We start from the raw sequence: 13,682 nt of genomic DNA, 5'->3' as shown, positions 1-13,682 counted from the left end.
ATGTCATTATAAATGTGTAATCAAACCATTTGTAAAAGAGTTATTGTACGGAAACCAAGCGTGACAGACGGACAAAAAATGACGCACTCAAATCAATATCCCTCGCAGGCGATAATCAGATACTGAAACTCACTACACTCGCTTTACACGTGCAGACTACCATATTGTGAAAATACAAACTACAAATGTTATTACTGATTTTGCATTTTAGATTATTAGAAGTGCTGTCAATGAAGAACGTTTTCTCATTAGGACCACGGGTATTTTTATCTACGGGAACATAAATATAGAATTTCAGAAAGATCCCTCTAGAACTTTCCGTGAAATAAAGATAATAATACTGTCACTATCCAAGACGGCCACCTGTCAGTCATTTGTTTTCCTACTTAGTCTCATCGGGGGAAATGCACAACTAGATACCAAAAGGGACATGCATATCAAATTTGAGAAAGATCTCTCCAGTTTAACCGTCAAAATCAAAAATGGCCGCCTGTAAGCCATTTTGTTTTCCCTATCAGTCTCAAAAATAAACATGCACAGTTATTGACCATGGGGAACCTGCTGATCAAATTTTAAAAAGATCTTAAGTACATTCTGAAAAATAGCAATGACAAGCCTTAACGATCAAAAGATGGCTGCCTGTCGGCCTGCCATCACCTCAGTAAGATACCAACCAAACATCATTGCTCTAGGTCACCGTGCTTTTAAGAAGAAATTGGTTGTTTTTAAACACGTTTTACATATGTGACTATGAATGCTGTTCAAGATATATAAATTAGTCAAACTTGAAAGCATTCTCGCCCAGTAATTGCCTTGCGGTTAGTCGTTTCTCCAGCGAGATAAATTGCCAACATAATGACCGAATGCTTTATGGTTCTTGAGAAGAAGTAATAAAAAACAAATACGGACGGACGGGTGGACGAACAGACAATATACCAGACTCAATGAAAACCTGTTACGTAGTTATATCTTGTAACACTTACTGATTATATTTTCCCGTTTGAAACCATCCATGGCTCTCTCGTCTGGAAAATATATAATGGAAGATAATTAAAGTATTTCCCATACACATTCGATCGTCGTGCATTATTTAGGTGAAAACAAAATTATTTTAAGGAATGTGTGAGAGCAATCTACATTTGTCATGGATATGGAGAGTTATTATCATTTGTCTCGTGTGTGTTCTTATTTGTTCAAAAAGCTACCTTCGCATGTAAAATATCGTACGTAAGTATCACTGATGATAAAATTAAAAAAATTAAATGTACAATATGTTGAAGCCTTTTACAGATTTCGTATGTGTGTACTTACTCGGTCTTGAAGACGCCTTTAGCAATCCATATGATTGACCAAGTTCAGAAAACAGGTATTCTCCCCTGTGTGTGTTATGATCTGATCTAGCTGTAAGAGAAATAATATAAAGTATCACAATTTATTTTATAATGCAGGCTATTTCCGTGCAATGTTGCCGTTCAATAAAAACGATTTAGCACACGTACAATAAACATGCAAATGAGTCTTGTCACCGTGGAAACAGATCATATTCCTACGCACTACAAATTTTGTAAACAAAATGTCTGTCTATGTACCGAAGATCCTGTTTGCATTGATGGCAGAAGAAGGGGGCATTTCGAAATATTTAAACTATTCTCACATCAGCTCAAATTAACACAAGGCAATCTCCCGGATACTTCACATAAATTCAACAGCTGCAGGTTTAAATTCCACTTCAACTTATCTGATAAACACACAATCAATGGCGACCTCGTATAACCGGTCAACTTTATCAATGTTCCAGGTTCATTGCGGATTCCAAAGAACGTTTTCTGGCTCAGTGATAGGCCGAAACATCGAGTTTCACTTTCAACAAGAACCCCTTCCCAAGAAACGAGCCCGTGTTATCGAAAATGACAATGACTCCCAGTTCAATTAAACTTTTAAAAGTGCCGACTACGATGTGTATTACGATGACCTTTACTTTGACAGTGCACGCGCCGTTGTGTCAAAATATGTGACGTTATTATTATTTTCGTGAACACTACCTAGGCCTGTGTAATGCTTTATGTATAAAAACCATTGTTACTGACAATTATTAAAACATGGATTGATGAAAAGAAATCTAAATGATTGTTTGTTCATTCAAAAGGTTCTCAGAAAGAAGTTAGTGAAATATTTTTGTGGCGCAGCGAGCTCCAAACATAATGCATGTTATGCGTCCTTTCGTCAGTCATCGCGTTATAAAGGAGACGTATTTAGCACAGGGACCTGATAATTTGTTACATCTATATTTGGATCTAAACTAAGGTGCTCAGAGTAATTTTACCTGTTTTAGGGGTTTATATCGACTTTCGGTTAAAATGCCACCCCAATGAATATGTATACGAGAAGGGTGGAAAGCTCTCGATGTCAAAATTCGACCCCACCTAATTAGTTTCTTGCATCAAAAACAACATCTCTAGTTAATGTACATCAAAATGAGTAGTACCGTTGGAAAGAAGGATATTTTTTCTTTAAAAATAACTCCGATAAGCACGTAAAATGTATTTTCCTTCCGCAGCCATGATCTCCGTTTCCTCCAAAACTACACACCATTTCAGAAGATTTTCGCAGTCATCGAGCAACTTTTTTTGTATATTAATATTCACGTCCAAATATTGCTTTAGTCAAACTGATACCGGGCTTATATGGATAATGTTTTACTATGCGATAGTTTTGGTGTACAAAAGAAATAACAGAAATTAATGCAATGTACATAATAATTACCACTGCTTAAATTCGACGAATGTTATTGATTATTCTGTATTTGTGCAATTGGACATCTACGACAGACTTCTTTTAAAGAATGTTATCGTAATCATGACATATTAACATTGTCTACAGCACTCCATCGCTTCGAATAATACGTTAAATAGCATGAATAAAACGCTGTATTGCCTAACTTTGTTACATTATAATAATGGTGTACAGTTAATATAACCGATTTGTTTTTGCAGAATTTTGATAACAATACATTACACTATCAACATTTAATTTTATTGTAATCACCACGCTCACTCGTTTAATTTTTTTACCAACAATTTGTACTTCGCCTTTATTTACCTAATTGAAATTGATAAAAAAAAAAGTAACAACACCTAAAGTATATGATAATAAAGCAAAAATAAATAAAAAGGTAATTTGAAGTGAACGTTTTTACATATATTTAATTGAATGCAGAAGAAAAGAAGGATATAAACAAATAGGATAAGACAAGAAAGAAGGAGGAAGGAGGGAAATGGTGTCTTTAGACAAGACAATGGTTTACTATATGTTCATTTTTATGACATGTATGTGAAAAGGCTAATATTTACAATTATTACCAGGGATTACAACAATATACAATTGTATAGCATGCGTAATACTTTTGTTATGTGATATGCAATAATCTATCCCACTTCCTCCATTTATTATCAAAAGTATGCAGATAAGTATCACTTTTACCTAGAGCAATATATTTTGAGTATTATATATTTCCTTAATTATTTTTTAGAGCCTTAAAGACTCCTTATTAAAAAAACGGGATTAATAGCAAATCTTATAGAAATTCGAACTCTGCTAAGAATACAATTTTTACAAGTTTTACAATGAAATGATAAGAATAATCAACAAGGTCTATCTTTAATAAATATGAATTAGTAGTTAAGATATGGTTATTAATTCTAAACTGAATCCATGGCAATGATGTATTTCGGGTTACTTTAAAGGGAATTGTATAGATTTGTCTCCATATGTCTTTATAGAGATAAAAAAAAAAACACATCCCATTTCAATTTTTCCAGGTGGGATTAAATTACTTTTGCATATTACTTTATAAAAATCTTTGATTTCCTGTTTGCTGTTGAAACGTATTTCAAAATTAATAGGTATATAAGCAAAGTATATATTCATATTAAGTATATCTTCCAGCGATACAATTTTTCTTATAGAGTTATTTATCTGTTTTCATGTTAAATTTCTCTATAAATGTTGATACATTTGTAATTGTAAAACACTGTTACAATTTTCTTTAATTAAGTCATCAATTATTACTACTCCTGTTTTTATACCAATCCATTTAAAAATACTCCTATCATCTCACTAAAGTGAATTATTGTAACAAATAAGTAATTTAAGAATACTTTCCTCTTTATATCCGTTTGAACCTTTTTAGCTTACTAACTACGACATGATAAGACAACTTGATAAGATAAAATAGATTTTTACAACTCAGCTGGCATTTTAAAATATCATCTAAACCATAATTAGCTAAAATATCTCCATTTCCAAATATTTTGAATAAAATATTCCATTTTCCTCTGATTTATACAGCCGACGGATCCAGGTTAATCTTAAAGAGTCTATGAAAGGTTGCATGTGTAACATTTTTAAGCCCCTTTCATAGTAGTTTTTTATAATTTTTCTTTTTATTTTATCCTCTTTACTTTTCCATAAGAAATTGTGAAGTTCTGTATTTAGTTTTTCAATAAAAAAAATCGTCAGGGTTTTGCAAAGGGATAAATAAATGATTAAACTGTGANCATCATTTGTTTATGATTGCTATTGCCAAGTAAATAATAATTATATAAGTACCATTATGAATAGATATTTTCCATAAAAAACACCTCTTAATATTTTTGTTTTGTTTTTATTTTTATTTTTTCGTAACGTTATTCTATATATAATATATATCATATTATGCATTACGAGAACATGATATATTTTGGCATTCCTTTTCTTTATACTTAATTATGTTTTCCAATACATATAATGATAATAATGTGAAGTATGTTTTAAATCACATAGGTTATTAATGAAATAATATAATAATATATAGCAAATAAAGAAATAAAATCTTAAAGAGTCTATGAAAGGTTGTATGCGTAACATTTTAAAGCCCCTTTCATGGTAGTTTTTGATCATTTCTCTTTTTATTTTATCCTCTTTACTATTCCTTAAGAAATTGTGAAGTTCTGTATTTAGTTTTTCAATAAAAGAATCGTCAGGGTTTTGCAAAGGGATAAATAAATGATTAAACTGTGATATAAGAAGTGACTTAATCATTTGTATTTTTCCATATAGATGTTTAAATCCTTCTGTTCCGTGTCTTAATTAATCACTTAAGTTTTACTTTTTCTTATCATATGTAATTTTGGGAATTTCCTGTAGAAATTTCATTTCATTTCATTTCCTTTGAGCATTTTATTAAACTCGATGCTCAAAACTATAAAGTTTATATTTCCCCCTTGTAAATTCAAATATGAAATGAGTACTATTTTACCATATTTTTTACTGCAAAACCAGACAACTAGTGTTTTGCCTTAAATAACTTATAACCAGATTTTTTGCAAAGCTATACAGTTCATTAAATCTTTCTTTCAATGATAGTATTGTACCGTCTAAGATAATTGATTTGTCATCTGCATGTTGTGATAGTAAAATAGATACCTTTGACATTCTCATTAATTCTAATGCTTGAAGCAAGTATTTCAACACAAATAATATAATATAAATAAATATGGAGCAATAGGGTCGCCTTGTCAATAAGTATCCTCTCTTTATTTCGAAAAATGTTGAAAGATTACCATTCTGATTAATAGAAGTTACTGCATAAGAAATAAAAAATTGTATCTTTCGTTGTATATTAACCCCAAAATTAACAAGAATTCAACGGGAGTAGATGTGTCGCCTGCTCAGCGTTTTAGTAAGAAACGTGTTTCGGCTTGAGTTATCGTGTAAACAGATAAGCCAAAACGCGGAAAGTTGAAACTCGACAGAAAAACCCGTAGTATATGTTGAACATTATTGCTTCTAGCATTACTGTACAAATTGAAATTTACTCCACAATGCCCTTATTTGGCAATAAAAGGGGCATAACTCCACCAAAAATGCACGTTAACTTCTAAAATGCCCCTTTGTTAGTATGCAATATGTGTACCAAGGTTGAGTTCAATCAACCCAAAGGAACTCATGTTATCACAAGGAAACCTTGTTTCGGACGACGCAACCGGCGACGCCGACAAAGTAATACTTATATGGCGTCTCATGTTGCAGGCGACACAAAAACAAAAACAAAAGTGTTTTTTATAAAATCCCAACTGACAAAATCAAAAGCCTTTTCGCAATCTATTGTTAAACTCACACAAGGAGTTTCGATTTCTTCTGCGTACCATGTATTGACCTAGTATTTCCTCCTGTGTACCTCCCTGCAACAAAACCTGTCTGATCTGTATTTATTACCTTCTTTATAATCCTGATTATATTATAAACTGTGTTAAGTAAAGAAACAGGCCTCCAATTCTTCAAAAACTGACTGGGTTTATCTCCCTTTGGTAGACATGTTATAATTCCCTGTCTTTAGGTCACTGAGAGTTTACCATTTATGAATACATGGTTTAGTAATCTCACAACATAGTTACCTAATTGTCCGCAAAAATATTTCTAAAACTTCAACAGTAAAACCATCAGATCCAGGACTTTTATTGTTTTTCAAATTTTCAAAATAAGTTTCATCAAAAGAAATATTGCCCTCTAAAATCAAAGATTCAGTCTGGTTTAAGCTAGGAATATGATTTACAATAGTATCTAAAAAACTAAATCAGTTTCTTCAATATCACCACACTAGAAATCATTTAGAATATCCTTCTGTTCCTGAATAGTTTCCCCATTTTTCTTTTCCAAACATCAGAAAATTTTGAAGTATAATTTCTGATTGATGATATTGAAAAAAAATTAGTTGGTTTTCTCCCTCCTCTCACACTTAGCTTTTGAACGAACAATATTTCCCTTAACTTAATTTTGCCTTATATTTTCTTATTTCTCTTTTTCCGACTTGCTTGATATTACTACCGTATTGTCAAACTACAAACTGAAATATTATTAATAATATCGAATGTTAGATTATTGGAAGTGCTGCCATTGAAGAATGAATTTTCATTAGGGCCAGAGGTATTTTTAACAGCGAGAACATAAATATAAAATTTCAGAAAGATCCCTCCAGAACTTTCCGTGAAATAAAGATAACAAAGCTGTCAAAAACCCAGACGGCCTCTTGTCAGTCATTTTGTTTTTTCCGATTAGTCTCGAAAGTAAACAGGCACAACTAGATACCAAGTGTTACCTATATTGTACATATCAAATTTGAAAAAAAGACATCTTCAGTACTTTCTAAGAAATACAGATAACATATCTTAACAATCAAAATCGAAGATGGCCGCCTGTAAGTTTTTTTTTATTTCCTATCAGTCTCAGAAGTAAACACGCAGAGTTGTAGACCAAAGGAAACCTGCATATCAAATTCGAGAAAGATCCCTCCAGTTCTCTCTGAGAAATAGCGGTAGCACACCTTAACGGTTAAACAAAAGATGGCCGCCTGTCGGCCATTTTATTTATCTGATCAGTCTCAAAATAGAACATACACAACAAGGGAACAAGGGAAATGTTCATATGAAATTTGAGAAGTAGCGATATCAAACTTTACTCTTACAAACAAAGATGGTTGCCTAGGGGCCATCTTCGATTATCTGATAGCTCTCAAAGTCAAACATAAACAACTAAGGACCAAGGTGAACTTTCATATGAAATTTGAGAAAATCGTTTAAGTACTTCTAGAGTACTAGCGATAACAAGAATTGTTTAAAGACGGACGACGAACGAAAGGCGATTTGTTTAACCCACCATCTGATGATGGTGGCCTAAAAAGTAAAATAGATAAATAAAAGCTGGATATGTTTAACTACGTATAATGATAAGCAAGTAGAACTAGATATGTGAATCTGGGAATTATTAATAATAATTTCTTATTAAAGGTGAAGGATTTTAAACATTTAATTGTTTTCCCGTAGTGGGCCCTTTCAGGTCTAGTAATCTTACGTCATGAGCTCATGATCACCTCACCTTCGGACCAGGTGATCATGATATTCTTTTAAGAAGATTTATTTTTATTTTTTTAACACACTTAACCACTGTGACTTTGAATGTGGTTCAAGATATATACATTTGACAAGCTTGAAAGCTCTCCCGCCGAGTAAGCTGTAAAAAAATATTTATTTTACAACAATTATGAAACAAGTTATATTTACAATGCAACATTTTCGGTGTACAAAAGAAAGAACACAATATTATACATTACCACAGCTTATATTCGACGAATGCTTTAAATTATTCTGTATTTGTACAATTGAACATCTTAGACCGAATTATTTTAATGAATTGTAATCATTACCTATGATTGTAATCATCATACATTTACATTGTATATAGCAACCCATTGCTTCGAATAATACGGTGAATAGATCAAACGATCTATTACCTAACATTGTTACATTATATGATGTTCCGTTAATACAGTCGATTTTCTTTTGATTTTTTTGGAGTATTTTTTTTTTTTTGTACAGAATTTTGGTAACAGTACATTACACTTTCAACATATAAACTGTTTGCTCACTCGTTTATAATCTTTCAGCAATGCGTACTTTGTCTGTATTTACCTCATTGAAATTGATATTGTAATCTATTAAATTCAATTACAAAAACAAACAAAACCTCTATAAAATGTTATAATAAAGCAAAAACCAAAAAGGTATTCTAAGTGAAAGTTGTTACATTGAATTTATTTTAGGTACAGTTTTAGCCGAAGAAAAAGAAGGAGATAGGAAAATCGCAAGAGCTGGAATTGATAGGTGAGTCTGCAGACATCAGGCCATATAAGTGTACATATATAGATTTATAATTAGAATTACTAAGTTATCTACATTGGTTTATTTCAAATATAGAGACCAAAGATAAAAGACTCTCTATATAAAGCAAATGGTATGAATAGAAAATCTAGAAATTCGAAATCTGCTAAGGAATACAAGTTTTACAAATGTTACAATGAAAACAATAAGGGTAATCAACAAGGCCTATTTTGAATAGATATGAATTAGTAGTTAAGATATGGTTATTAATCATAACATATTTATTTTCCCAAAATTTAAAAAGAATCATCCCAATTCCTTCTTCCAGTAGTGAATAAATAATTTTTGCATAATACTTTATAAAAAAAAAAAAAAAACTTTTTGCTATTGAAATATATTTCCAAGTTCATAGGTTTATAAGGAAAGTATATATTTATATTAAGAATATCTATGATCTGTATTTATGTTAAATTTTTCTATAAATGTTAATAACTGTAAAACATACCTTTTCTATTTTCTTTAGTTAAGTCATAAATTATTATTACTCCAATTCTTCTATACCATTCCCTCTCAAATTTTCTAACTTAACTGAATTATTGTAACAAAAAGGTAATTTGAGAATACTTGCCTCTTTATATCCGAAACTTTGAACCGTTTTAGTTAATTTACTACGACTTAATAAGACATCTTTCCAACATGTTTACTATTCTGCTGATATTTTGAAATATACTCTTAACTACAATAAGCTAGAATGTCTGAATTTCCAAATGTTTTAAGTAAGATATTACATTTTCCTTCTGATTTATACAACCTACATATCCAGGTTAACTTTAAATAGTCTATGAATGGTTGTAAATGGAACAATGTATCATTTTATCACCTTTACTTTCCCATCAGAAATTGAAAAGCTCTGTATTTTTTTTTTAATAAAAGAATTGTCAGTGGTTTGGAAACGAGATAAAAAGATGATTAAGTTCTGATATAAGAAGTGGCGTTATAATTTGTATTTTTCCCAAAGGTGTTAAAATCCTTCTGTTCCATGTCTGAATTAATAATTAATAATAGTTAATTTTGAGAATTTCTTGTTAATATACATTAAATTAGATGCCTAAAACTGTAAACTGTATCCCCCTCCCCTCCCCCCCNNNCCTCTGTAAATTCAAATCTGAAACGATATGTCTTCACTATATTTATACTGCAAATCCAGATAACTAGTGTTTTGCCATAATATACTTTTAAACCTGATTTCTTTTGCAAAGCTATACAGTTCATTAAATGATTCTTTCAAAGATGGTATTGTACCGTCTAAGATAATTGATTTATCATTTGCATATTGCAATAGTAAAATAGGAGTTTTATCTATATTTATCTTTTGATATTCTTGTTAATTCTTATTCTGGAAGCAGGTATTCCAACACATACAATAAAAAAAATTAAGCAATAGGGTCGCTTTGTCGATATCCTCTCTTAATTTCGAAAGATGTTGAATGTTAACCACCCTGATTAATAGATGATAATGCATTACAATGTAAATTGTGTATCCGCCGTTGTATATCAACCCAACAATTAAAAAAGAAATCAAAACTGCATTCATAAAATCCAAACTAACAGCCTTTTCGAAATTTAATGTTAAAACCATACCAAGTATTTCTTTTTCCCCTTTGTACCTCTCTGCAACACAACTTGTCTGATCCCTATTTATAAACTTCTCTAAAACTTTTTTTTAATCTTCTCGCAATTGATCCTAATGCTATTTTATAAACTATTTTAAGCAAAGAAAAAGGCCTCCAATTCTTCAAAGACTGCCTGGATTTATCTCCCTTCGGTAGATATTTTATAATTCCCCGTCTTTGGGATACTGATAGTTTACCATTCATAAATCCATAGTTTAGTGATCTTACAACAAAGTTACCTAATCGTGCCTAAAAACATTTTAAAGATTCAACAGTAAAACCATCAAGCCTTTTTTTTTTTCATATTTTTTTTAAATGCGTGAAGCTTCATCAAAAGAAATATTACCCTCTAAAATCAAAGATTCAGTCTGATTTAACTTAGGAATATGATGGACATCAATATATTCTAAAAAAGCATCTTAATCAGTTTCTTCAATATCACTAATAAATAACTGTTCATAAAAACGTTTAATTTCATTTAAAATATCCTCCTGTTTCCTAATAGTTTCCCCATTTTCCTTTACCAAACATAGGAATATGTTTTGAAGTGAAATTTCTGTTTTATGAAATTAAAAAAAAAATGTTGGTCTCTTTCCCTCCTCTAACCAGTTAGCTTTTGAACAAACAATACTTCCCTTCATTTTTTGTTGCCTTATATTTGTTTTTTTCCTTTCTTTTCTTCTAATAATTTGAAATTTATATTGTAAATGGCTTCCAGTGGCTTAATTGATTCTATAAGAAAAAAAAATTGTTTGGTTTGTTTTGCTGCTTTTTCTTGTACAACGAGTATGATATTGTTTTACCTCTAATTTCTAATAAAAGGGTTTATAGAAAAAGAACGTCATCATTTTGAAATGTGATCTCGCTATCAGGAATACTTTATTAGCCTTTCATTCCCTAAATGACATGTATTCCTCTAACCTTCGGGCTTTAGAGCGGATATCTTCATTTTGATATCTTTGATGGCTGTTGTTGCTCTCTCGACTATCTCGCCGACACGCACGTCTATGGAGTTGACAACTTCAAAGAGGACAATGTATTCTCCGTACTTGATGATATCCTTACGAAGAAGGCTCTCACAGATATGGCCTACAAACTTCACACCTGAACCGTATATCTCACGTGGCGTAAGATACGGAGTCAGTCCATTTCGAAATAGATCCCATTCGTGCTGTAATTCTGGAGAAATAAATCCGTTTAGTTCCCCTATCATATCTGCGTGTTGCTTTCGTATGTCTATTTCCAATCGTTGTATTTGATCAGCTCGTTGTGACTGAAATAAAGGAATCACTTAATTAATTTAGTACAGTTGATTCATCATGCTAATTCATCATTCATCTATAATAGAAATTACGTTTAACTGATATCTTAAACGTCACATGTTTCATCATAGATTTTTTATTCTATGGAATGTCAAAACACATTATTTTATCGGTAATGTAAGATCGTTTTATGCTTGAACAATAGGCTCAAGGTCCTTAATTTCTCCAGAGTTATGTAATGTAGTTATTTTTCATTGTTAAAATGTCACTTTTACACGTTCATCATTCCTTTGTTATATCAAACGTTAAATGAAGTTGAAACTGACAAAAAATAATCAAATTGTCCTCTTTAGAGCCCTGACCCTCCGACCCCTGAAAGGCCACATCCTTCATACACTTCAGACCTAAACAATGCCTAGTTTATTGTATTTCAACCAGTAATTACCTGGGATGAAGGACCATAAAATGTTATTTCAAATAAAAACCGTTGAAGATTAATATCATTTCATGATTTACATAAACAAATTGTTAGTCCTCCTTGACATGAATACCGGCCGAGAGTACCAGAGGATGGTTTTTTTTAGTGCTGTGACATGGTAAACAAATCAAGATAATTTTACAAGTATAATACCTACCCGGTATATCGCTGACCTCTTATCACCGCCTACATCCAGGACGGGTTGAAGCCGACCCTCTATTAAATGTAAAATGAGTTTGCTATGCACATGTAAGGCTATTTAAGCAACATATTTTTAAATTAAAGAAAATAATCAATAATGGATGGATAATTCATATTCTTATAATATGTCTATTATATTATTAGGTCAGCTTAAACTGGAAAGACATCTTTTTTAAACAAAAAGCTTATAATAAACTTACTTTTTAATTCAATACCGTCATAACCTCCATCTTATTATAACGGCCCTACTATCTCTGTCCGATAACAATGACCCCGTTACTTTTATGTTCAATCATAATTTTGCTATTCTCATCCTTTTAAAACGTCCTTCTACCTCAGTCGCACTGTAGTTGTATGGAAACCTCCATCCTATCATTATGGTTCTATCTTTATCCCATTAAGTGTGCATACTACCTCAATCCTATTATAATAGTTCTATCTTTATCCCATGAAGTGTACCTACTACCTTCGTCCTATTATAATGGTTCTATCTTTATCCCATTAAGTGTACCTACTACCTCCCTCCTATTATAATGGTTCTATCTTTATCCCATTAAGTGTATATACTACCTCCGTCTATTATAATGGTTCTATATCTATCTCATTAAGTGTATATACTACCTCCCTCCTATTATAATGGTTCTATTATTATCCCATTAAGTGTACATACTTCCTCCGTCCTATTATAATGGTTCTATCTTTATCCCATTAAGGTCATAGGAGTGTATCGATAAACGGAAACAGGAAGTACAACCCTAGTTGAAAATCCAATGTAGGGAGACAGTGTCACAATTTCCGCAAATTCTAATGTTTAATATTAAACTGATGAATATTGTATGTTTATTATTGACAGAACAGTGTGTTCTCTCAATATTAAATTATTTCAAAGCAATCCAGGCATTAATTCAGTTTTTTTTTTTTATCAATGAGACACATGTGTCCATCTTCTGTACTTCAGGAAACCGGCTACCTATTTCACTATTGTTAAGTTTTTCAAGAACGATAACTCTTACCTGCAATTACTATGTGTATATGGTTTTATTATAAAATGTCAATTTTCATATCGTGTATAGAGAATTAATTTTACACAATTTCAGCATTTATTAAATTGATATACATTAATGCAATACTAATATATGTCAGTATCATTTTTATTGACATTATTTGGTAAAAATATTGTGTCTTTCATTTTTTTTTCAAAATTCACTCCTTTCTACAAAAATTTCCATTTAAAATCCTTAAAATTCCGACAACCTATATTTTTTTTGTGGCAGAAAATTTTCTTTACTTTAAAGCAATATAACTACAAAATGTGAAGAAATTCTACTGAGAAATGGTGACACAATCCTATTACCTTAAGTGTAAATACAACCTC

General features: G+C 31.2%; 1 protein-coding gene across 1 annotated transcript; it reads right to left on the bottom strand.

Annotated features, from left to right (window-relative positions):
- Positions 1–963: 963 nt before the first annotated feature.
- Positions 964–12,308, bottom strand: LOC110446480. Its single transcript, XM_021491653.1, has 4 exons — positions 12,264–12,308; positions 11,288–11,639; positions 1,312–1,401; positions 964–1,025 (listed from the first exon to the last, which is right to left on the bottom strand). Exons 2-4 carry the CDS (start codon positions 11,577–11,579, stop codon positions 964–966), a joined length of 444 nt encoding a protein of 147 aa, XP_021347328.1. The 5' UTR covers positions 11,580–11,639; positions 12,264–12,308.
- Positions 12,309–13,682: the final 1,374 nt, after the last annotated feature.

Source organism: Mizuhopecten yessoensis, unplaced genomic scaffold, assembly GCF_002113885.1.
Source record: "Mizuhopecten yessoensis strain PY_sf001 unplaced genomic scaffold, ASM211388v2 scaffold2699, whole genome shotgun sequence".
Lineage (NCBI taxonomy): Eukaryota > Metazoa > Mollusca > Bivalvia > Pectinida > Pectinidae > Mizuhopecten > Mizuhopecten yessoensis.
The sequence above is the reverse complement of the archived record's forward strand: the minus strand, read 5'-3'. Positions and strand labels throughout refer to the sequence as shown.